General features: G+C 41.6%; 1 protein-coding gene across 1 annotated transcript in view; it reads left to right on the top strand.

Moving 5' to 3' along the window:
• The window catches only part of LOC126175414 (cholinesterase-like), a 95,509-nt gene that overhangs the window by 4,819 nt on the left and 63,163 nt on the right, over positions 1-27,527 (top strand). Inside the window, exons 3-4 of the mRNA XM_049922212.1 lie at positions 4,154-4,430; positions 20,595-20,780. Of these exons, the coding sequence (XP_049778169.1) occupies positions 4,154-4,430; positions 20,595-20,780 (463 nt within the window). The remainder of the gene's footprint in view (positions 1-4,153; positions 4,431-20,594; positions 20,781-27,527) is intronic.

The following is a 27,527-nucleotide window of genomic DNA, read 5'->3' as shown; positions in this document are numbered from 1 at the left end:
AATGCATCCGACTGAACACTGATCGCCCAGCATACTCGCCTGTACTTAATAAAATTAAGCTACCTATGCAACAAAACATAAATAAAAATGCATGTAGATGAGGTGGTTACGGTATTAACTTCACTGGTAATAAAGAAAGGTGTTACAGCTGCTATAGAAGTTGCAGAAACAGGAACGTAGCTGCTTCCACATGGTCATTTGTTACAGGTAATGGTAAACCTGTTCACATCCACAACATAGGAATTTCCCTATTAAGTAAAGGCAAGTGCACAGAAAAACAACTCATATGAGCAAATATACGTACACTGATGTTATCGAAATAACATGTTTCAACAGGAAGCCATTCTACGAAGCGTAGACAGCGACAACTTTCAGGACATGGTGTAATAAACACATAAATTACTTCAGTCTCGGTGCCACACACAGCCTGTCATCGTTATCCATTTTAACAAATCCTGACCTTGAAATACTTCATAAACTGAATGACGAATATAGAATCAATCTCTACGAAAATTCTTACTCCTGGAACTTTAACATGCAGTTTTCTACATAAACCTTGTCTCTTAGTTAATAACTGACATTTGAGGTGGTGCCTATATATGTGAATACAGTGTTGTATATTTTCGCAGGTTTACTTATTCCACAATTTTTAGTATACTTAATGCTTTCAAGGCTCTAAACCTTTTTTTAATAAGTAATTATGTCATGCACAATATATTTCTGTTTTTATTGTCAGTGGTGAAAAGTTATGACGGCAGCAGGTTATTTATTTTCTGAGAAAATTCATGGTTAATACGACTGTCCCCGATATATTCAGTCTACACATTCAGCAAGCAGTAAACAACACAAAGCAAGTAGGAATACGAAGCGACATTGCATCGTTTTTAATCACTGACCATCAAGTTGTGTGATATTTCCCCATAAAAATATTATATGTAGTCAGAACAATGGTAGACTTAATTCTGCCTCAGAATAATATTGTTGTCACGTGGGGAAAATCACAACGGCTTCAGTGGAAGTCTGTTCAGCTTTCATATAAGATATAATCTTAACAAGTTCCCGCTGTAACTGACTCTGGACAGTTTACTATTCTTCTTCCCGTTGTTCTGAAACTAAGGGTTGAGATCGCTGTACGAGAGTGACAAGTTGAGTGATGGTTGATCGTGTTAAAATATAGCACAATGGGATGAAGTATGTCGCGGTGCGCAGCAAGATTAATCGGACTCCGAGTAACAAACAATCTAGACTGCAGGTGCTAAGAAAAAGGAAGCAAATATGCATATAGTACCACGCTGATGGCGCGTAATCGTCCCAGCGGAATAAAGCTGTAGAAAATATAACAACTTATACAGACAGTTAGTAATATTAAAGGTACGTATTCAATAGATGGTTAGTCATTTTAGCTCAAAAATAAGATTATTATTCATAAATAGCTCAAAGACACAAATATCGCGTTCTAATGTATATCGAGACATAAGAAGGAATGGGAAGTAAGTAGTATTGCAAAGAAGTTCCTTTGTTTCGTATAAAAGAAGAAAGAAAGTAATCCATGAACTTTAATACCGTGCATCGATGTCAACTACATGAATACATCTGCGTATAGTACTTAAATAAACGGCAAAAATTGTTTTATCACCATTGCCTACACCCAGGGGCAGGAGCAAACTCATAGCTTCATGCCATAGCCATCTTCTAATCCTTGCCCTCTTCCTAAACACCGCTCTTCCACATCCTACCCCCGTCCCCATCCACCAATCAATCCCGCCGCCTCCCACTCCACTTTCTAAGCTACATTACATCCTCTTTTTCGTAGACCATGCGTTCCCAGTTTTTGGAAGAAAGCCAGTCAGTGATTATTACCCAACACACTGACTTAGCTAACCCAGCAGCAGCTCAGTTACCTTACAAAAGCCCCCGCTTCACCATTTATTGCACGTATGCCAATCGGAGAGCATCTAAGCTAATTAGCTTATACCTTTAGATCTGTCCTAACAGTTCAGTAATTTACTATTCATTCTGATTTCTCAGATGCATATTAAGACCTGATAACCTTTTCTAGGATACAGGACAAGCAGAGGGTTTCCTACGGCAAGGATGAGGGGAATAGAACGTCGTTCTCGGCCAGTGGAGTCGGCAACTGCATTATGTATTCATGCCACTTGACATGTCCACACCATCGCCAATTGTTAGTTCGTTTCTCGTAGCAGGGGGAGGGGGTCCTAAAACGCTGAACATTATACTATGAAAAGCTGTAAATCATATTAGTGGCCAAAGATTTCCAAATGGATTCAGTTTGGGACTCTAGCCACGCCGTTCCATTTAAGGAATGTTATTATTCACAGTCCATTGCCTTGAACAATCATGTCATGCCTACACAGTCATCGTCTCTGAATTGTTTCTCAAATGCACGCAATAAAAAGGTGTAAAATGTGTTCGTATGTATCCTCATTTAGCATTTTCTGAAGCAAAATATGGGGTCCATATCCTAACAACGAAAACCCGTATACTCTAACGCCACCTCTTCTGTACGTTACTGCCTCCAGTACACATGATGGCAAGTAGTGTTCTCCAGAAATTCACCAAGCCCAAAATCTTCTATCAGATTTCCACAGGGTATAGCGTAAGTCATCATTCTAAGTCACTCGCCTCTAGTGATCATTCGTCCAGCGGTGTCGCTCCTTTCAGTGCCTTAAGCAGCCCTCAGAGCTGACTGTACAAATGTGTGGTTTATGAGGAGCAGCACGAGCATTGCACTCCCTTCCATTCAACTTCCTATGCACAGCATTGTGCTAGTTGGACTGTTGGTAGGACATTGGAAAGCAGAAGTGATCCCTTTCGCCGATGTCAAGAGGTTTTTTGCAACTACCCTCCGAAATGTTCGACAGTCCCTATCCGGCAGTAAATGAGGTCTACCTGGCCTTGATTTATCTGTGTTTAATCCTTCGCGTTTCCGCTTTGGAAGGTCCCTGATGTATTGGTTACTCAGGTGACACACGGTGACTGGTCCACATCTGAAACTACTGATCCCTACCGACTAACCGATTCTGCTGTTGCTGCTTCTCTACTGACAACACAACACTCCTCGCTTCCTTTTATATCGGTTGGTCCCCCTCTCTTCACAACTACTGCACAATTTCGCATTACAAAGGGTGTCAGCATACTTTTAACCAAATAGTGTATTTGAGTTATTTGACAAATGAAATAAATCTAACAGAGCTTCCGCATTGTCTTTTATTCTAATAGGACTTAACAAAAATGCATTCTCTTCAGTGAAAATGACCTGACAAGCTTAAACAATGAAAGGAAATAGAGATGTATCGTCTCTTCGATATTTTTATGCCAGTCGTTGCACTTCCGCTTCCCTGAAACGTTTCATTACGAAAAGCTTAAGTTTGTAAGTAGGCTGTTGAGGGTTTTATGTTGGTAACGCCATGTAATGCTGTGTATGAAAATCGCTGACTGCGCTCTGTGCAGTCTGTGGCTGGTTGGACTCGTTGTTGGAATACTCCTCTGTGTAGTGTTGGGCAGTTGGAAGTGAACAGCACGTAGCGTTGTGCAGTTGGAGGTAAGCCGCCAGCAGTGGTGGATGTAGAGACAGAGATGACAGAGTTTTGAGAGGATAATATAAACGGACGATCTGGACGTGTGTCCGCCAGAAAAAGGAAATTTGTAAAGATGGATGTTATGAATTGATAGATATATATATGATGACTTTTAAACATTATTAAGGTAAATACATTGTTTGTTCTCTATCAAAATCTTTCATTTGCTTACTATGCCTATCAGTAGTTAGTGCCTTCAGTAGTTAGAATCTTTTATTTAGCTGGCAGTATTGGCGCTCGTTGTATAGCAGTTGTTCGAGTAACAAAGATTTTTGTGAGGTACGTGATTCATGAAAGGTATAGGTTATTGTTAGTTAGGGCCATTCTTTTATAGGAATTATTGAATGTCAGATTGCGTTGAGCTAAAAATCTTGTGTGTGAGTTTAGTGATAATCGGAATAAGTAAAGAGAGAACTGTCTGAGTATGTTGTGTATTACTCAGCTGTTTCTGTATCAGATAACGTAAGAGTTTTTCCTGCACTGTCACTCAGTAATTTTTAAAAGGGGACGTTTCAAGCTCCACTAACGAATTAAAAATAACTGCACTGCAGGCTCCACAGCCGGCTGGAAACTGGGAAGGAGTGCGTAATGCCACCCAGTATGGCAGTGACTGTATCCAACCTGACGGCAGCGGCTCCGAAGACTGCCTCTACCTGAACGTGTACGTACCTGGTGTTCCGGAGGAGGGCGCGCAGCTGCCTGTCATGTTCTGGGTGTACGGCGGTGGGTTCAGAGGTGGCAGTGGTTCTGACGAGGAATACGGCCCAGACTTCCTCGTCTCTTACGGTGTCATACTCGTCACTATTAATTATCGCCTGGGACAACTTGGTAAGTATTGTTTTCTGATATTCTCCATTAGTTGCTGCCAATGATCCCAGCTTTGAGTGCAGCCACTGCTTACATATCGTATAAAGTCATCAACAATTGAGGCCGAAGGTAACTGCTTATAAGAGTTACCTTTACTCTCTTAACGGCCTTATCAAAGAGGGAAAAGCAATGGATGGAATTTTAGGGCCTCAGCTGCTCTTGGGAGGGGGGGGGGGGGGGGGGGTAAGGGGGTTGGAGGTGAAACTGCCACTAATGATTGAAAAATCGTCAATAAGAGAGTGGTGAAGCCGATTGAAACCACTGCATTATGGACTTAATTTAACGAAATAATTAGGCAAAATAATTCACGTGTGGAAGGCCGGACGTCATTGGCCAACGGGAACAATATTTCGGCATGTGAACCCAATGCCATCTTCAGGTACGCTGAACGCCTTTTCAGCCAGTCACCCGTTGTCTACTTTGTCATGACTTACACCGGGAAAATTTGAAGAATCATAACATGTAATTTGTATCTGCAGGATTTATGATCACTAATTTACAAATCGCCATGACAATCTCTCCATTGTCAAAAATTTCCGGGTTAGTCCTCTATTTGGATCTCTCAGACGAGACTGCAGAGAGTGAGATGATCTTGGCAGAAAAATTGACAAACCAACAAAACTTCGACTAGTCGGAGTGTGGAACGCCAGAAGTCTGAATGTGGCAGGGAAGCTTTCAAATCTGAAACTGATATGAAATAGTTGAATCTAGTTGTGGAAGGTGTCTGTGAATTGAACTGTAAAGAAGGTAAGGGTTTTCGCTGAGATGAAAGTAGAATACAAGCGCAAGCTGAAAATGGTGAAATGGTAACAGCATATGTTAAGAGTACAGCACTCGCGTCCGTCGGCCGTCGTAATTTAATATATTATTATTGTTATTATTATTATTTTTTGATTGTTGCCGACTTACGTGGTGGGCCTTAATAAAAAATGATATTCCATTTCATTTTGATTTTACGGTTAAATGCTTTCCTGAAGTTCTCCTTTTTAACAATATTAATCTCAAATTATTTGTTACGTTAATGAATGTTAGACTTGCTGCATCTTAAAACATGAGCATACAAGCTGAACAATGTAATAAACTTTTCATATTAATTTCGTCGGCTAGTCAGTTCACTTTAAAGCAAAAGATCTTTAGTTATTAATTATAATTGCGGCCCACACACGCGCGAGAGTATTTTTCTTACCTCCGTTAACCATTGTATTGTAGTCGGAGTCCTGGCTCTGGCTGTCGGCTACGGTAATTTGTCAGCACTCGAAAGATGTCCGTCTATACACACTCAAGACAAAAGAGGAAGTGAAGTTGACTAAAAAATTAAGAAAAGAGCGTATCTTGTCGTCTCTTTAGATCATTTTGTCATAAATTATTTCTTTGCAATCTAAACCTACACAGAGAAAATATTATTTTACGGCTACATGATAAAAATATATTATTCAATTTTTTAATGTCTCTTCTTTATAAATACAGTTATTTAAGTCTTTTCGTAATATAGCACTGGGGACGCTATATTGCCCCCCGAAATGTTTATGTCATAAAAAATGTTCGTGTTTTTTGACATAAATATTTCCTCTTTCATGTCCACAGTGTCCACACGCAGATTTTTCTTTCACAGTCTACATATGTCACATCGTATGTTTACACCGTAGTAATTACTGAGGCGTGTTGCACACAAGGTGTAATACAGATGAAGTTATTTACATAAGAATAAAATATACAATTGGTTACGTATACAGTCATGTACAAAAGAAAAGGACATAGAATAAAATTAGTTTCATTTTGGCTGCTTCTTTTTAGGGTTGCAACTTTTGCAGTGTTCAAGGTATACAATCACGAGTTAGTCTGTAGAAGTCCCAGGGCTGTCAACTGTTCGCTCCCCATTTGGCGCGGCCGTAGGGAAGCCCTGGGGAAAAACCTCGGCGGAGCGACAGACTAACTGCTTTGGTCACTTTCACTTAATTGTTTCTGGGATGTCATTGGAGTACAAGATGTGCATACATTACAAACATTTTTTTGTTGCACTATGCAAAGAATGAGGTCATTGTAGCAATTGGTTGCGGTGTCGATGATCTACGTCGCGACGTTTAGCTTGCGACGGCGCCGGTTGGTGTGTTCGTTGCTCGGCGTCCGCGGCGGCTGCGGAGAGGTCAATGCCCGCTCGTCGCCAGCGTCTCTCTCGCCGTCGCGGAACGTCAGAATCAGCTGATCGGCTGCACGGTTGGCGATGCGCTTCTGTCTCGCCCAGGCGTGGCGGAATGGGATAATATCCGCCCCCCGCGCTTGTTGGCAGGAGTCAGCTCTGCTACGCATCTCCGACGTAGTACATGAAACATACACACAACCAACGTAATATTTGTTTCCCGCTGCAGATGGTTACGCTAGTGGGAAAGAAGCATTTGTTAGTGCGGCAGTTATTGTTAAGTTTTCGCCAGTTTCCGAGTGTCAAGCTAGCACTGTCTTGCAGAATACATGACATGGATCTTCTCCCGTGAATGAAGTTTTGATGCGCCACTGTTTCCGTTACACGTCAGTTTTTGTCTTGATAAAATTATTTATGTTTTCGCCGCACTCGCAGGCACCGGTGAGTGTCCCAGTACGAGCTTAGCACAAACATTCGCCGTTTCTGCGGTCGCTGTTTTGCAACAGTCCACGCATCGCATTCCAATCTCGCATTATTGTACTCACTGAAATTACAGACTGTCCCAAAAATATTGACTGTGGGTTCACTTCACGTTAACAGTTCACATTTATAAGCAAATTCACAGTTTTTCGTGCATGATATTGGCGTTTGGCGTCCTTACCGCTGTTGAACGTTCAATACTAGCACTTCACTGTCCGTATCACAGTTTCAGATCCACAGTTTTTCACACTGCTTAAAATAACTGTTTCGATTAGTTCACAAACACTAATGTATTTCATTCAGTCTGAACTGGATTTTGGCCAGTGCTGGATTTTACCAGTCTCTCGCACTAATTATCTCTTTTCATTTTCCACTTAGAGTGGTACTTGCCTTCAGACTTTTTGACTATACAATTGTAGTTCCGTCTCATCTGAGGTAAGTCCCCATGCCATGTCTGGCCACTCATTGCGTACTTGCCCTCCAGAGCCAGGCTCGACTTTACAAAACTTTGCCTCTCGCATTATTGTAGACATTTTATAATCTAGGCCTAGCGTGCAAGTTCCTAGATTAATGTTAGATTTGTGACTTTTGTTTACACTACAAATTCGTGCAAATCTCTGCCTTAGCAGATGACAATATATTTTAACAGTGCTTAGCGGTAGTCGCGTTTACTGATTTGCTTTGTACCTTGTCCACAACACATGAGGTACCTTGGGTGATGTACACCCTGAACTCATATTGTTAAGTAAATTATGATTGAGCATATTTCAGGATCGGTATAGACATAAATACATGGAACAACATATACACTATAATACTGAATTTTCATAAGTTTCATTACTACTACAGTTCAAAAATATTCGACACACTAATGAAAAATTCTTTCATCATTACATGCTGTTGAATTTTTTAAAAATATTTTTAAAGCATTTTTAAACATGAAATTTGTAAAATATTCTTAAACCTAAGTTCATTTTTTTTCTTCAAAATGCAATTGCTTAAAAATACTGTTATTCCTTAACATCTACAAAATTGAATCACACTAATCTTGTGCGCCTCATTGTCTTTTAATGTTACACTAAAATCTGAACATTTACACACAGAAAAAAATACGCTCTAAACTTAACCTACTACACACATATGTAAACGTTGCTCTACTGAACGAACTTCTTTAAGTCTTTGTATGGATAGAGTCCTTTAATCTCCTCCGATTCTACGTCACCCAACAAATAGCTACATCCGTGTGGTATGTCTATGATTTTGTAGGGCCCGGCATACACCGGCTGCCATTTCTTATTCTTTTTCGCTAACAGAGATGACTTGGGATGAGTCCTTATTAGCACCAAGTCACCTGGTTGGTACACTGTTACCTTCTTTATTTTCTTGTCATGCTTCTCCTTTCGGCGCTCCGCGCACCTCGTTCAGTTATTTAAAGTCTCAGCTATAATTTGTTCGTGAGGTACAACTTGTCGTGGTACAGTTGGTAATGGTGACAGCCAGCTGCCGGTTTCATTCTTTCCATACATGACTTCTAGTGGAGTATAACCGGTGGCTGAATGTGGCAATCTATTGTGGAGTTCCTCAAAATTCGAAACGTATTCTGCCCACTTGGTGTGGCGATTCGGAATGTAAGTTCTCATGAACCTGTTCAACTCCTTAAAGGTACTCTCTACAAGACTGCTCTCCGGGTGAAATCGAGCTACAAAAATGTGTTTAATACCTTGCTCTTGTAGAAACGTTTTCCATTTGAGACCAGTAAAATAGGTGGCATTATCGGATAATATGATCTGTGGTTTGCCAACATTAACAAAATAATCTGTTCGTAATTTCTGAATGAGGGGTGTGGCCGTTGAAGCTTTTACAGGATACAATGTTAGAAATTTGGAAAAGGCATCATATACAGCAAATAAATATTTCACACCACCTCTGCCAGTGGGTAGTGGCCCTAGAATGTCAACAGAAACTAGTCGTTATGGTTTGTTAGGAACAACAGGGTGCAATTCACTTACAGTGGGCAGATTCGTAGGTTTCGTCCTTTGACAAACTACACATGTCCTTATAACATTCTGAATTATTCTTTTCATATGCTTAAAATGACATTGTCTTGCAAGAAGTGCTCTACATTTTTCAATACCCACGTGTCCCCACGAAAGGTGCACGTGCCAGATTAAATCATTGATACATACTTCCGGTACACAGATACACCACAAGTCCTTGTTAACATCCTTCCGGTGATATAATACCCCATTTTGAACAGAATAATGGCTACCTATCTGATTTCCACCCGAAGATAGGAGTTCTTGTTTGAGTTTTCCCAAGGTGGGATCTTCGTCCTGTAAACTAGGCAGTTGCTTGCACGTCTGCAGGAACTTTTTTCGACAAGTAGGGTCTTTCATAACTAAAATTTTGTACTCTGTTGCCTGTTCTAGTGTTGTTGTTAACTCCGGCAGACCTTGCGGCAACCGTGACAAAGCATCAGGTACTACGTTGTCACAACCTTTTATATACATTATTTGAAACAGATATTCCTGCAGAGCAAGCACCCACCTAGTCAACCTGTCGTGCATTAACTTGCATGTCAGCAAAAAACTTAAGGCCTGATGATCACAGAAAATTTTTACATTTTTTCCGTACACATAGTATCTGAACTTCTTCATGGCCCATACTACTGCTAGTGTTTCGAGTTCAGTGACTGTATATGATCGTTCACAACTTGCCAACACTCGGCTTGCGAAACCGATTATTCTTACGTTCTTGTCTCCACCTTCCTCATCGATTTGGAATAAACAAGCGCCTAGTCCGACAGTGGAAGCGTCTGTAGCAAGGCAAAATTCTTTTGACATGTCAGGATGTGACAGTAGATTAGCGTTTAGAAGGGCTTGTCGTATTTGCTCAAATGACTGCTGGCACAGTTCATTCCATATCCAGGGTGTATTCTTTCTCAACAAGTTTAACAGGGTATTATCATTTAAAAGCTGGTCAGGTATGAATCGTCTGAAAAATGACACTAGACCCATAAATGCCTTTAACTGTTTCTTGGTTCTAGGAGGAGGGAAGCTCTAGATTGCTGCCATTTTCTTCGGATCGGGCACAATAACTGTAGGTGATATTACATGACCATGAAATTTTCTCTCCCTGCCAAATTTGGATTTTGCGAGGTTTGCTGTTACGCCTACCTCAGAAAATCTTTTTAGTACGCATCTCAGCGTGTCCATGTGGCTTTCCCAATCGGGAGTAGCTATTAATAAGTCATCGACATACAACGTTACTCGGTCCAACAAATCTGGTCCTAATACTGTATCGAGCGCTGCAATGAAGAGACCTGCACTAACATTTAATCCAAATGGTAAAACTTTAAATTGGTAACTTCTGCCGGCAAACACAAAGGCAGTGTACTTTCTTGATGATTCAGTTAGTGGGATTTGTCAATACGACGACCGCATAGGTCAGATATTTAACTCCATAAAACTTCTGCATCTGTTCATCCAGGTTTTCTGGTCGCGTTCTGACAGGTACAATTATTTTGTTAATATCGCGCGCATCAAGCACGAGACGTATACTGCCGTCCGCTTTCGCTACGGCCACGAGTGGACTGCTGTACGGGGATAGAGATGGTTCAATTATCCCCCAATCATGCATTTTTCTTATTTCCTTCGTAACTGCCTCCTTCTTTGACCACGGGATGGTGTAGTTTGGGTGACAGAAAGTATCGTGAGGTACCACTTCGATGTTATAGGTGTAGCCCTCGATAACACCGGGTTTTTCCGAAAACACATTCTCATAATCTGTAAGTAGCTGTGTCAATTCGTTTTGTTGAGCTTCAGTCAAATGTTCTGACTCCCTGACTTTCATGGCTATCAGTTACCTTTTTTCCTCTCTGTCTTCAGTAATAAACTCTTTATAACATACTTGTCTTGTACTTAAGTCAGAATATAAATTCATTACCTGTATTCCTTCGAATCTCGACTGAAAGCTCCGGCAATATTTACCGTGCACTTCCCGTGTCCTCAACAACGGCAAAATTACCCGTCTACCCTCATTCATAAGGCTTACTTCGCAGCACAAAAGGTCGATTTTTGCGTCCCTCTGGCGTAAAAATTCCATCCCCAGGATGCAAGCAACACCTAATCCTTTAACTACTAGGAACGATCTTTTCATTGCTTCATTTCCTACCGTAAACTCGACTTGCACCTGGTGCTTTATGATATGAGATTGTGCACCTATTGCACCTGTTACACGACAATTCTTCACTGGCAATACTGGTATTCTATTATTTTGACTCAAGTACTTGTAAAAATTTGCACTCATGACATTGGTTGAAGCGCCGGTATCGACTATTATCTGTATTGGTGCTCCGTACATATCTGCTTGCAATGTAGCCTGCACAACACTTTTGTCGGTTCGGTTACATTTCTGCGGTATGTCTACAAGTTCCTTTTCTATTTTTGTTCCCTCATTGTATCTCAGCATACAAAAGTTTATGGCTGTCATCCGTGGATGTGCCCTCACTACACCGTCCTGCAGCCAACAACGGAGAGCGTATTGTGGCTGTCTTTAGTTTAACGGATGAGCATTAGTGGGTTGACAGTAGTCTGTCACTTCCACTAACCTCACATTGTGGTTCTGGTTGTTGTTGTTGCTACTGTTGGGTTGGCCACCCTGCCTCCGCGATGGTGTAATTTGATATTGTGTATGGCTCTGGTTTTGCGGTGGTCGGTTTAGCTCCCTGACATGTTCTGTGACGGACCTGGGTTGGCGTTCCATTGTGGCGCTGTGTTTTGTTGCCACTGTGGTGTCGGTTCATTACAACCACGCCACTGGTTTCGGTTGTTCCGCCATTGCGGATTGCCGTTACCATTATATCCATTAGTAATGCGTCCATCATGATGTCTCTTCCGATTTTGACGATTATAACCGTTGCCTTTATAACCATTGCCATTGTTTGTGCCTCGATTCTGTTGCCGGTGCTCTTGCTTATTCCCGTTGTTACTACCGTTACTGTGGCTGCTATTGTAATCGGCTTTTTGTTGATTACAGCCTGCATGGTTCCACTTGTTTTCGGTTTTCATATCTTCGATCAATAAGTCAACAGAATCCACTATCTCCATGAATTGTTCTATATCGTATTCCGGCACATTGATGAAATATCTTTTAATTTCACTGGGCAACTTCATTTTTATCAATCTGATTATGTCACGATCGGACATTGGCTCGTCCCAGTACCTGGTTTTGTTTATATACTTTTCGAAATATTTGCGTAACGTTCCCGTCTTAGGATTGTACATTTCTGGACTGTACAACTCCTTTCGTAGTCTTTCTTGGACGCTATCGGACCAGAATTGTTTCAAGAATGCACCTACAAACTGTTGCATCGTTAGACATTTTTCGGACACGTCGGTGGCCCACAGTGCCGCGTCACCTCGAATAAAGGAGACCACGAACTGTATTCTTTGTCTTTCCGTCCATGTCCTGGGAAACACATTCCTGAAGCTCTTAATAAATACCACAGGGTGGACATTTCGTTTTTCGCTATTGAAGGGTTGGAATGTTCTGTGTTTTATTAGATTGTCCTCTTTTTTGCACATCTGATAGCTACATTCTGTGACATTCATTACTTCGTGATGTGCGCTGCACGGTATCGCATGTTGTTCGTGCCCGTAATTCACATTAGGTTGCGGTTGCGCACTCGCACCCTGCATACAGTCTGCGTTATTATAGCAGTCAGTACGCGGAGTCGGACTCATCTGTCCGCCACTGTTTACATTTCTTTCCAACACACTCCGCACGACCTCCTGTTGCCAATTTGGCAACTCCGCTGTCACACAGGATTTGATCTGTGTTAATTCGGCGTGCAGTGCGGCAGCGCTAGCGTCAATATTTACACTCGCGGCCGCAGTCGCTTGTTCTACAGCTGTTTTTACATCGCTTTCAATCTTTGCAGATATCTCGCGATCCTTTACATCCAGCCATTCATTGAATTCTTTGTCGACTTTTTGAGCTTGCACTTCCAAATATGTATCAATACTTTTCCGTTCATCTATCTCCACATTATCCACGCGGGTGGTTAAAGTCTGGACATTGTCTTCAAGCCTAGCCTGCGATATCTGCAATTTTTGCATCTCGCCGGCTAAGCTTTGCACAAGATCGGGTATTTCTTTGCATGCGTCCCGCATCTCGGCAAGTTCGCTTTGGATACTGTCTAGTTTCGCTTCACTGCGCTCCTCTTGCTCACTGAGCTTTTGCGTAAATTCTTTCCCTTGGTCATGTAGCATTTGCGTTAATTTTTTCTCCTGCTCATATAGCATCTGAGCCAGTTTTTCGTCTCTTTGTTTTTCCCTCTGTTCTGATATTCTTTCTTTTTCCCTTTCTTTCTGTTCTCTTTGTTACTCTTGCTCATAGAGAATCTGAGCCAGTTTTTCGTTTCTTTGTTTTTCCCTCTGTTCTGACATTCTTTCTTTTTCCCTCTCTTTCTGTTCTCTTTGTTGCTCTTGCTCATAGAGAATCTGAGCCAGTTTCTGATCTCTTTCCCTATCTCTTTCTTCTAACCTGCGCAGAAATTCTGCAAATGGGTCTGCAATCGGTGAGCATACTGGTGCCCCGCTTAATCTAGCACTCGATTGGCCCCCCTGCCCAGGCAGTGGAGTTGTTACTTTATTCCCATTCTGCTGTGGAGCGTCATTCACCGTCCACAGATCCTCGCCCCCCGCCCCGGAAATTATCCGAGGCGGTGGCTTGGGATTCCTTTACGTATTTCAAATGACCCTCACTTTCCATATTAACAAAATTTTGTTCGTCTGGTACGGATGCTGTAGCTTGTCCTATCTTACCCATAATAAATTCACTTTAAGCCACTGACGAATCTTTAACACTGATACACACACGAACAATTATCCCCTCCAAAAATAAACACATAAATACACAAAACAACGAAGGTATCTCATGTGCACATGGGTTCGATGTTCCGCACAAGGCTACACGGGATACTTGCACAATAGGCCTACCTTACTTATTTTTCTTTCTCGCAATCCTTTTTCTTTTCTACACTTTTTCTTCTCCAGATCTCCTCAGGGTGTGGTTTTGTTGTTGTACATGTAAAAGAATTCATATAATCTTTAATATTTTACAACAATTAGACACATACATAATTACATTCATTACAATAGAATCATACTGATCGGGCCCCACGTTGGGCGCCAATCTCGCGTCCGTCGGCCGTCGTAATTTAATATATTTTTATTGTTATTATTATTATTTTTTGATTGTTGCCGACTTACGTGGTGGGCCTTAATAAAAATGATATTCCATTTCATTTTGATTTTACGGTTAAATGCTTTCCTGAAGTTCTCCTTTTTAACAATATTAATCTCAAATTATTTGTTACGTTAATGAATGTTAGACTTGCTGCATCTTAAAACATGAGCATACAAGCTGAACAATGTAATAAACTTTTCATATTAATTTCCTCGGCTAGTCAGTCCATTTTAAAGCAAAAGATCTTTAGTTATTAATTATAATTGCGGCCCACACACGCGCGAGAGTATTTTTCTTACCTCCGTTAACCATTGTATTGTAGTCGGAGTCCTGGCTCTGGCTGTCGGCTACGGTAATTTGTCAGCACTCGAAAGATGTCCGTCTATACACACTCAAGACAAAAGAGGAAGTGAAGTCGACTAAAAAATTAAGAAAAGAGCGTATCTTGTCGTCTCTTTTTTGATCATTTTGTCATAAATTATTTCTTTGCAATCTAAACCTACAAAGAGAAATTATTATTTTACGGCTACATGATAAAAAAAAATATTATTCAATTTTTTAATGTCTCTTCTTTATAAATACTGTTTTTTAAGTCTTTTCGTAATATTGCACTGGAGACGCTATACTTTCAAATCTGAAACTGATATGAAATAGTTGAATCTAGTTGTGGAAGGTGTCTGTGAATTGAACTATAAAGAAGGTAAGGGTTTTCGCTGAGATGAAAATAGAATACAAGCGCGAGCTGAAAATGGTGAAATGGTAACAGCATATGTTAAGAGTAGGAAGGTCAGCAAAGAGTGAGTTACTGTGATGAGCTAAGTAATATTTTTAAAAAGATATTCTCATCGCCTTTCTTAGCTTGTTCATTTATAAAATCCACAATTTCATTTACGACTGGTAGCCATATTCATGTAGGAAAAAGGGAGAAATTAATGTTCCAATAAAGTTTCGCCATGATATTTTCGATCTATTCCACCTATAATTGTCCTAACATGGATGTGAAGTTGCGGAATTTATAAATAAAATGACGATAATATCCTTTAAATGTTTTACGTAACAATGAACTAATTCGAAGGAAAATTAATTCTGTTCATTGATAGGGCTGTTCCCACAAGAGTAACAACCAAACGGGAACGACAATTATATGTCATGCATACACGCCGACGTCACAAGCAGACATGAAATGCTTTCGTAGTCACGAATATGGACAACCATGAGGTGTGTAATGGAACAACGATAATGAAAATTTGTACCAAACCAGGACTCGAACCCCCCTCGCTTATCGCGAGCAGTCGCCCAACCATTAGAGTACCCAAGGGCGTCTCACGACCAGACTTAAACTTCCACATATCGTCAACCATGCGTCTACAACCAATAAACCGAGCGAGGTGTCTCAGCGGTTAGCACACTGGACTCGTATTCGGGAGGACGACGGTTCAAACACCCGTCCGTCCATATTGATGAAGGTTTTTCGTGATTTCCCTAAATCACTTCAGACAAATGCTGGTATGATTCCAGTGAAAGTGTACGGTGAATTGCTTCCCCGTCCTTCCCTAATTCGATGGGACCGATAGCCTCGCTGTTTGCTCCCCCCCCCCCAAAAAAAAAAAAAAAATTCAACCAATTAACCAACCCGTACACGTACATCCATTGCGAATATTCCTCGTACATCTATTATATATGATCCTGTGCATGGAAGAAATTTTAATTGAAAGTCGCTTGCCTAGTGTCAAGCAGAAGATGGAAAACGTAGAGCATGTTAGGGAAGTGAATGGGAAACTCAGTGTGTAAAGGGAGATGAAACCTGATATATACAGTACAGATAATAGATATAAATGGTCGTATCGTGCAATAAGTTAAGCATTGATGAAACAAGTTGCATAAGATTTCGATAGTGCTTGGTCTAGGGTCGCTAGTCCATCATCCAGTACATGAAGACATCACGTCTAGGTTCACTTTAATGTCATTTGAGGTAAACTCTACCGTTTTGTGACCTTACAGTCAAGGGAAGGCAGGATTCGGTTACGATTATGGTCAGGGCCGTAATCGTTTACTACTGGTTGCCTTCTACACCTACACACATTTATTTTTAAAACAGTAATTCCAGATTCGACAATAAACAAAAAATACCACACCTTAGTAATGAAGAAATAAACAACTGTGTGAATAATAGTGTTGTCAGTGGGACACAATTTAGCAAATCACCATAAAATACAGCTACAGACAATGTTTAAAAAAAACAAGCCCCTACGATCACGGCTGAAGGCCTTACACGCCAAGAATTACCATAAATTAAGAATGTTTAAGAACTCGCAGCAATTACAACTTACAGGTATTAAAATATAAAAAAGTAAGTGGCCACAAACACAGCAGAAGGTACCAGACGCCACGAATGGCAGTAAATAAGGTTTTAAGACTTACTGCTAAAATACAAATATCGAATTTTTTTTTCAATGCAAATGACCACAATCACGGCTGAAGGCCTTACACGCCAGAAAAGGCAATTAAATAAAAAAAATTTCACACCTGCTGTAAAACAGCAAATACAAGCAGAGGTTATTTAAAAGAAACAAGCAACTGACCACAAAACGGTGAAATAAGATGATGGTTACCTTGTAACACAACCCTTACACTACTAGATTGATTCCAGAAGGCGGCCGGAACTATTAACTAGACGTACATAACCTGTAATGTAGGCATTACAAGGTATGGTAATAAATAATATAATACTAAAACTCAAGGACCAGTCACAGACGATGCTCCAGGAATCAACCACTGAGAAGGTCCGGCAACAAACACTTTTCCGAGCGGTGAGATAGACAGCCAAGAGTTGCATTCACTTCACAAGATGGTAACTGAGATTAGTGGCAGTCTAACGAATGACTAATGACAATCTTAGTGAAGCTACCTGACGTCCAACACACCAAATGCAAGTATGGAACAACACGCCAAAGCCGGAACCGGCGGACTGCACTACTCCCCATAATACTGTGCTTAGAGCGCCCGGAACGAGAAAGGGATCATTACCATCAGAATATAAGAATCACAAACGGGCTATAATCAAGAAAGCTATCAAAACTACGCGCCTTACCGGACAGCGGCGGCAAGGCGAGGAAACGTACACCGCCGTTACATACACTAACACCCAGGGCAGGTAACAGTGGCGTTAGCGAACACCAGGCAGAAAAAAACACCGCTGGTTGAACTTAACAAAGCCTAACAAGCTGAACACAGTATATAGTAATAAAATCGAGGAAGGCTAATCAGATCCGCCTTCCCCAAGCACTCCAGTCGCTGCTCTTCGCATCGGCGACACTACGAGCAGCAACCCGAACCCAAGTCACTGGAGAAGCGCGGGATTTCACAGTGGTGGAGGTTTCTCTACTTGAACTGAAATGCACTCATCTTAAAGGGTGCAGGATCTGGTTTACGACGACGTCGTGCGCCCTCGTGACCACATCCCTTCCATCCCGCAGTCCATACGCGCCGCCATCGGTGCCTGCGTGTTCTCGCACTGCGCGCACCTGGCTCCTCCTGAGTCCCCAACCGAACTGCCACACTCGGAAAAAAACGACGTCGCCCAAAAGATAGGGCATCAGTTATTACATATCGATTACCGACACTGCTGCCACTAACGGACAGGCAACGCTTGCGAAACGAGTGGTGCCAGTCAAGACGAGAAGAAGACAAACAACCGCAATCATGACAAGTAAAGGACATATGGATATGATGATTGTAAAGGTAGTAGGGTGGAAAAGCATTTCTTAACGTATGCTTGGGACAGCCAATAGAACTAATGAAAACAGTCTCACTGTTAGATCATCTTCAAGTATCTTAGGTGATCTGGCGATAAGAAGCATAATACATTTAATTCCGTCAACAGCAAGTGTAGGTTTCCTGACAAACAGCGCAGTATCTGTACAGATTGTGGATGACGAGTCCGCAGCGAGTAACGTACATTTGGTCTCAACCATGTCCTTAATTCGTAATTTTTATGTAATACTTACATGTTTCATACGTGCCTAACGCTCGCAGAAACTCATAAACGGTATTTTCTTCCCTTAGCAAGCCACCATATCACCACACTCAATACTCGGTAGTTATTTTCTTTTCTTTTGAAAGCAGCTGGAAACTTGGCAGTGTAAATGAACTAGTAAGTACATACATGGGAGACACCAAAAAGACAGAAGCTCAGACCATCCTTGTGCATTATACTGCCGTCATTGAGACTTTTCATTGTTTTTCTCCAACAGCCTTAACTGCGTAAATAAAGTGGCGCTTCGCTTCAAGAAATGTCACAAGAATGAGGAATTACGAGGAACGTTTAATAATTAATGCAACAGAATATTTTTATTGGCCAGTTACGGTTGAGTAGTACGGAACTGCTTGTGGAGTATCGTGGAATATTCTCACTTCAGCCCCTATAGTTTCATGAAATTCCGATAGGGGGCGGCGCTATACGTAGCCTTCACAATGGTTTCTGCAGCGGAGATGCGTTCCAAGCCGAAAGCAGTCACTGACTTTCGTTTGGTGGAAAACCAGAACGCCGTAAATATTCGTATGCTGTTGCAGAACGTCTACGGGGACCTTGCAGTGCACAAAAGCTTAGTGAGCCGTTGGGAGATGCACCTGGTATCATCCCAACAAAGTCGGGCAAACCTGTCCGATCACCCGCGTGCTGCTTGGCCCCATACAGCTGTGAGTGGTGCAATGTTGGAAAGTGCGGACATTCTCATTCAAGGTGATCCACGGATCCTAGTCAAACACCTCGCTGCACAACTGGACTTCTTTATCGATAGACACACTCGTCCACCAGTTGGGGTACCCAAAGGTGTTTTCCCACTTGGTTGTTCCACCTTCCGACTTTCATCTGTCTGGCCTAATTAGTCCGTGGGAAGTAGCACGTGGATGATTGGGAGACTACTCATGAGGCAAAACATTGCCCCCGATATCGACAAGTAGAGTGGTACTATGCAGTATACCGGCCCATCCAGTGAGGTGGCGTCAGGCTGTCGCATTGAACGAAGATTTTGTTTGAAAATAGTGTTTTGTAGCCGAAAATATGTGGAGTGATATAATGTATTTGAATTCTAAATAAAACTGGCCTGCTTCCAGAAAAAAGTGTTGCATTATAACTGGGATTAAACGTCATTTTTCGGCACTCAGTGTTACATAGGAATATCTTGATCAAAAATTTTACCTTAATATTCACACCAAGTTTCAAAAACATCATATTGATACCTGTGCTATAGAAATATACTTTTACATATGAAACACATCCGCTACATGGATCTCTACATTTTATTTGTTAAGGTGATTTGGTAACGAACTGCCTTCTAGTGCTTGTTAAGATTTTTTTTTAGGGATCTCACAACACTGCCAGCCGATCAGAACTTGTTTTCCATGTTTACGTACATGTTTGTCTATTCTTGTCATTCGACTACCGTGTTGGATACACCAGGCTTTTCATTTTATATTATGAAATATTGTATTCTAATTATTTTTCGGAATGCTGCATTCTGCGACGATATTTCTTGCTTGACCTTGCTTTGTATATGGTGCATGAATAGTTCAAGTACTTTTGGACAACATCACAGATCTTAGACTGCGACAATCCTGTCATCGATGGGAAAGTAGACATCCCTGCCTAAATTCCATCACTCTCTTTCACGATTATTCAGATTATTCATAGATGTTGGTATTGTATAACTGAAACCACTGCAAGTGGTCATAGACACCAAATGCAATAGGCTAGTGCATTATTTACAAGTGAAGACAATAGATGTTTATACAGTCCTGTTTTAACCTTTTGTTGTTTGAAATATCGATGAAAATGCTCAAACCCGTGAAGACATTATGTAATAACAACTGCTGAAACCTGTATGCAGCAGTAAGAGCGACCACTGGCACTCAGCAGAGTATTCCCCAACTATGTGGCCGAACTTTTCGTACATCTGGCTTACGCCTCTCCCTCTCTCTCTTTCTCTCTGTGACACCCGATCACACGATCCCTCACATCCTGAACGCACGTACCTGAAAAACCCCTTCCTCTCTTTTCGGAACTGCCATCCAGTGCAAACGACAACTACATTTCAAGTAATTACTGGAAACAGATCTTACAGGCTGAATTGTTATGTGAATAATCAACAAAAGAACTGCAATAAGGACATTTCCATGCGTCAGTAACTATCAGTCAGCAATGCGGATTTCTGCTGTGAATTACGTTCTCATGTCATGAATCTCATGGCTGATTCCAGGTTTCCTGAGCACGGGGGACGCTGTCGCCCCTGGCAACGCGGGCCTTAAGGACCAGAGGCTGGCGCTGACCTGGGTACAGAGAAACATCGCCAGCTTTGGCGGCGACCCACAACAGATCACGATATTCGGACACAGCGCCGGTGGGATGTCTATCTCTCTGCACTTCGTCTCACCGATGTCCGCAGGTCAGGAGAACTTCTAGCAGCGTCTCTTTCCACCTTTACAGAGTTTCGTCTGAAGATTTCACAACAGCTGTTCCTTTGATGTGGTTCTAAATTCCGAATACGAACTCTAGATAAAGGAGCATGCTACGTATCGATCATAGCGTCTTGCCGACACTGGGTCAACAAAAAATGCCGGGATAGCTTGAAGATATGCTGTATCGACAGCCATCCTGTTGAACTAGATACTGGGTTGGGTTGTTGCTACGGCAGTTTTACGTGCACATAGCGCACAGTATACGTTTCGTACAATAATATTATGCAAGATTAAATGTGTGTTCAAATGTGTGTGAATTCATAAGGGACTAAACTGCTTAGGTCATCGGTCCATAGACTTACACACTGCTTAAACTAACTTATGCTAAGGACAACACACACACCCATGCCCGAGGGAGGACTCGAACCTCCGGCGGGAATGCAAGATTATCGACAGTCCAAGAGTGATTGGGTAGGAGTAGTATAGAACCTGTAGCTTCGTCTCATGATTCAGAACAATATTCCAAGAAATCATAAACATTCAGTAGTCGAACGTCTACGGCCGACTTCATGTGACAATGCAATGGAAAGCCATACCCGTTGCCCTAAATGCTCGAAGACATCCAACCAGCACAACACGTCCTACGACCAGAGACCAAGCAGCCAACTACGGATCACACATTGCAACCTTACCACTGTCAAAGGCTTGAAAGTGCTGTCACCTTGATTCTTATGTAATAGTTCACATGGGGTGGTGCAGAATGTAGCACTGATACACGTCACAAGTTCTTTCCCACTCTCGTCGAATCTTGCAAATTAGTTTGTTCCTTATAGCAAAGCAGAGAGTGATCCTAGGTCCTTTTATGTGTCAGTAGTGTATCTATGGAGGAGATTACTGGCTCCCTTTGCCCTCAAATACGGTACAGAAATGCCACTGACTTTAAGTGTACGTGTTAATGCGAGTTTCCTACAGGTAGGACAATGACGTCACAATCCAAGATTGTGTAGCAATGACTTCACCATCATCAAATAACAAACCTAGATCTTACCTTCCCCTCCCCCTCCCTCCGCCTCCCCCTTCCCATCTCGTCTCCATCTATTCTCCCATAATATTGAAACTAAACAACCAATCACCCTACGGCATTTCACTGTAAATCAAAATTAAATCAAAATGTAGCAAAATGTAGCCCCAGAGTAGCCATCCAAAGCAGCTGCCAGTCTACTGTCTTTTTTTTTTTTTTGTAAGAACTTACATCTTACATAAACGTTGCATATTTAAAATACATTAGCTACACACACACATACATACATACACATACACAATAATCTAGATATGTACATGTTACGCAGCACTAGTGGATGTGCAAAGTTTGATTTACTTCACAATGTTCTTTACAAGTTTAAAATGTTTCAAAAAATACGGCAGATATATAACAAAGGCATTTCTTGCATTAAGTGCCACAATGTTATTTTCCACACACACACACACACACACACACACACACACACACACACACACACACACACACACACACACACACATACACACACACACTTGTCAAACTTAGCATATAACATGATTGTAGCTCTGAAATTACGTGCCCAATGCTGTTTTCATGCCTAAATAAAACAATTTAAGTAATTCAGCTTTTTAGGCTCACACATGATGTCAGATACAGTGCACCCTCAAATTATATATTTCTACATCTGAGTGGTTCTATGATGCTTTTCAAGTCTGACAATAGTATCTGCACGTCCAAAACATGTAAAGGGTGTCATTTAAATGTGAGTACGTAATTGGCGGTTCATAGAAGGAAATCATATCACGTAGCGGTTTTACAAGATTTTGAGGAATGCTACACCTTAGCGAACACCATCTTAGCGAGTACTACAGTAGAAAATATAAGCGATGCTATTAACACAATAAGACTGTCTTTTATTTGCAATTAAAGGAAATGTAACGGAAGTTATGTACAAATCGAACATTTGAAGTATTCTGCGACATTTACCAATCAGCAGAACAGTGCAGAACTCTCTGAATCGATTACAGACTGCATTTTCTACAAGCAACTATCAAATAACACCAAAATCTAAACAAAATGTTCAGTGTAAGAAAAAGATAAAAATAAAAATGAAAGCACATTCAGAGTAGCCAAAAGCGAAACGAAATGACTAAACAATAATTTAGGAAGGAAGAAAGAGTTGTTTTGATGTGCTTTTAACTATGATACAGCACTTAAACTGCATCGATTCGTAATACGCTAGGAGACCTCCTTTAATAAGTACATTAATCACAACTCGACAAAAGACAGTGATGGAACAAGACAGAGGTTAAACATAGCTGAAGATGATGGTGCAACAAGGTACCGATCAGATATGCTTGCAACCAAAATATGTAAATTTTTGAGTTCAAACCACATGTGGCACTGTTGTCATAAATTAATTATTCCATAAGGTTTTCGAGAAATACACAAGGCTTCCGTATTGTTTTAGTGACAAAAAATTATAGATAAGCAGCACGTGTTGATGACTAAAGTTTGATTGTAGTACCAGATGTTGCAATCGCAAAGCCCTTCCAAATTGAATATTTCCACATTTAAACTGTTTGTAGTAAATGTGGCTTATTTATTGCCAGTACTGAAATATACTCACGTGAAAAAGGCATGGAATGCCTCCTAATATTGTGCCGGACGTCCTTTTGCCTGGCGTATTGCAGCAGCTCGATGAGGTACGGACTGAATAAATGCCAGGAAGTCCACTGCAGGAATATTGAGTGATACTGTCTCTATAGCCGTCCATAATTGCGAGTGTTGTCATGTTCTCTCGAGGAGACATCGACTTAAAGTAGCACTCTGCCTGCGGGCAAGAAGGTTCGCATGTTCCAATGAAGCAGAGAGCAATACTGGTAGTAGCGTAGCTTATGGTAGGGTCTCGTATGCCAGACAAGCCTCTTGCAGAGGATTCAGGCAAAGAGTGTCATACAACGTCTCATATTTCCCTTTACTCAGCCCTATGTTTATCCTTCTTGAACTGGTAACATAGTACAGGGGGAACAGCCTCTCCAATGGAGTAAACACTGAGGGAAAATCCCGGTACTCCAGGTTGTGGGTTTGCCGTGGGTTTGACATCCTACCTCAGCATAAACAACTTTTGCTATGTTTCCCAAAGAAAATAAAAAGCCTGACAGATCAAAAGGCATCAATTCTGGTTAAGAACAAGGACTGATTTGTGGGACATGGAATAAACAGGGGTTAGCAGGAGAAATTAAGAAATTCATTAAAGAAATGGAAGTACTGCAAATGTATATCCTGGTAACGGCAAAAAGAAAAAAGAAAAATCTGGACAAGAAGTAATTGGTAATTAAATTCTGCTTTGGGTTGATGTGGAAAAAACTGACAGAGCAGAAGCAGCCATAGCAGTTCTAATTAGAAGAAAATGGAAACAAAGAATAGTTAATTGGAAATGAATGAATGAAACGACAATAAGTCTAAAAATAAAAATTCATGGAAGAAAATTGGAATTAATTTGGGATGTACATCCCTATCGACGATGTGCCTGATAAGGAGAGGGATTTCTTAGATGATTTACAAGACATAATTGATGAATGTCTAGAGGGATAGTAATTTTTAGTAAAACTGGACTGAAATGGACAAATTGGTAAAAGATTAAATGATGATGATCTATGACCATAGGGAGAGGATGGACTAAAGCCGATCCTGGTGCACTCGTGATATCAGATTGATATGCTAACTAATTAAACTGATAAATCAAACCACCCCTCCATCTCTCAGTCCCATTAACCTATCAGCCTACTAAGTGAAGTTATGATCAATTAGGGACGATCAGTCCTCAGGTACCCCCACCCCTCCCTCTCCCACTCCTCTCCCACTGTCACTCTGTGAAAAGGCGCACTTGTTCAGTTCTGAGCCACCAGTCCTAGGAAATCCCACAGCCATCCCCTCCCCTCCCTCACTTCACCCTCCAAACTCCATCTGGAAACTGATGCAGAAAGACTCAGTCTGTGCTAGCGAGGAAGGATCTCACGACAGAAAATTCAAATCAATGTCAATAGCATATTACTCCATATTCAGATTGTGGGAGATAAGGCTCCTCCCTGGTAGGAAATAATTAAGTTGCAGTACCTCCCCTAATATGATGTCATCCCGCATCGTACTTCTGATAGTAGTGCAGTTATGTCAGAATCCTTACTGTATTGATGCCAATGTTTTCCGAAACTATTGAGGTCCTTTTGATTGATCGCTTGCATATTTGGCAGGACCTATCTCATCAAAATGATTGATTGTGCGGAATAATGCAATTTGCAGGACAAACACACGTCATACGTCCAAGGTTTTATGTAGACTGGCTAGTGTTTACACAAGCACCCTTCTCTCCCACCATGGCCCATATGTGGCGAAAAAAAGTCTTTCAATCACATCTTTGCACCACAGGGCAAACAAACCAGGAATCTCAGCCGCGCTGGACACGTCGGTTTCCCGTGGGCACAGGTTGGGAGACTTACCCGCACACAGGACTGGCTCATGTGGAGCACAGACCAAAAGTTGTGCTAATCCAAAAACAAAGCATCAGGAGACAGAAACCACTTGCGCAGTTGTGCCAACAGGGAAGAGGTTGTACGAATTATTAGCTTTCTACTGCCACAAATATCAGGCGTGATGTCCTGCCCTGATTACAGTGCAACCGTTTGATGGTGGGAATAACATATCACATACAAGAATATCGCTAACAAAGGCCTAAACATTTCAAATTCCACTCTGTCTAGCATGAATACCTCAAACAGACTCTATAAAATACACACCCATTAACAGCTTCAAAGAGATGCTACGTGCTAGAAAAATAAGTCCCTTCCTGGACTTCACTGGAACCATCGCGACAACGTGTCTGCTTGCCACAGTATCCATAAACCTTGCATCCAGGCCCACGGACGAATAGCAAAGGATCCCAGCAGCCCACGTGACATCGGTGATCATATTACAATGACTGACATGGTCCACCCCTATGTATGTGCGAAGACAAAAGCAAATCAAGTAATTAAATTTCCGTCACAAGTAGATCGTAGCAGTAAATTTATTCGAGGTCTTTTGTGCACTGACATTTGAGAACACAAGCACCGTTCTCCACCACAACGTTCTCACCTTACATGAAACATATCTGGAGAAAAATGCCTCCTGATTGCACACACTCACGATCACGAAACTTGAGCTACTTCAGGCTTGCAGGGAACCATGGAGGCCAAGACACAAACCAGACTGTGGGAATTCCAACCAGAACAATTTACATGGTGGGTGGGGGGGAATAATCGTGCAGTGCAAACACTCGTCATTTTGAATTTTCTCATGAAACGCGTACTTTCGCTTCTGTCACAGCTCAAGCAGTATACTGGCTACTTCGCTATTCAGCCAACATAACTGCCATGTCCTACATAACAAGACTAGAATACTAAACTCATTTTTGCCGCATCACGAAGTGCTAAGGGCACGCTCTACCTCTCTCACAGGATCACTCCTCACTTTCGAACTCACTTAAAGTAACCAAATGCTTGGTCACATATGAAGTGTTTTAGGTAGCAGAACATAGGAGTTGCAAATATCACGTTTATAGTGTGTACGACTTAATAAAGTCAGTAATATAGCTGACTTTATTCCGATGGTCATCTCCCCCTGTGTAGCTTGGGGACTGAAATTTCGTTAAAAGATAACGCCACAACGAAAAAATGACTGTAGCCGCTCAACTCGTGGAACATGTCCATGTTCTCTAGCCCTAACTTCCACCCACCAGGCATGTCATTGATGTCAAATTCATTGACTAATTAACGAAATTGATCGTGACAGCTACTTCGCATGCTTTGTACAGGAAAGAAAATGACTAGTATTAGTACAAAGTACCCTCCACCTCGCACCGTGCTGTGGCTTGCTGAGTATCTTAGTAGATGTAGGATCGTGAAATTTCGGTGTATGGATCAAATAATATTCACCAATAGCAGCCGAGACATCCGCCACAATAAATCACCGTCTTTGCCGGCCGGAGTGGCCGTGCGGTTCTGGGCGCTACAGTCTGGAACCGAGCGACCGCTACGGTCGCAGGTTCGACTCCTTCCTCGGGCATGGATGTGTGCGATGTCCTTAGGTTAGTTAGGTTTAATTAGTTCTAAGTTCTTGGCGACTGATGACTCAGAAGTTAAGTCGCATAGTACTCAGAGCCAGCCATTCACATTCTTTGTGCCAACGGCCTTGTCTAAGAAGGCGGAACACCATACAGACCTTCAGGTCACTCTATTGGGCTTGGTGAGCGAAACTGTCTTTCAGGAATCAGCAATGATCACTAGCATTAGGGTGCAGAAGAGAATGGAAATCACTGAATTGAAGACACATAAAGTCTATCCACAGAGCTTCTCATCTGAAACTGAGAAGTGTCCTGATGACCTCTTTACCAAATATTCCGGTTGACTCTCCCACTGATATGTGGAAGGGCTCTGCTAGTGGGAGGTGACCGTCAGAAGAAGATAAAACTACCAAAGACGTAATAACATCCTACGAGTTGGAGCATGCTATGTCAGAAGCTTCAACGCAACAGGTTCAAATGGTTCAAATGGCTTTGAGCACTATGGGACTCAACATCTGAGGTCATCAGTCCCCTAGAACTTAGAACTACTTAAACCTAACTGACCTAAGGACATTGCACATATTCATGCCCGAGGCAGGATTCGAACCTGCG

Source organism: Schistocerca cancellata, chromosome 3 (assembly GCF_023864275.1).
Source record: "Schistocerca cancellata isolate TAMUIC-IGC-003103 chromosome 3, iqSchCanc2.1, whole genome shotgun sequence".
Taxonomy (NCBI): Eukaryota; Metazoa; Arthropoda; class Insecta; order Orthoptera; family Acrididae; genus Schistocerca; species Schistocerca cancellata.
This window is presented reverse-complemented; position numbering and strand designations above follow the sequence as displayed.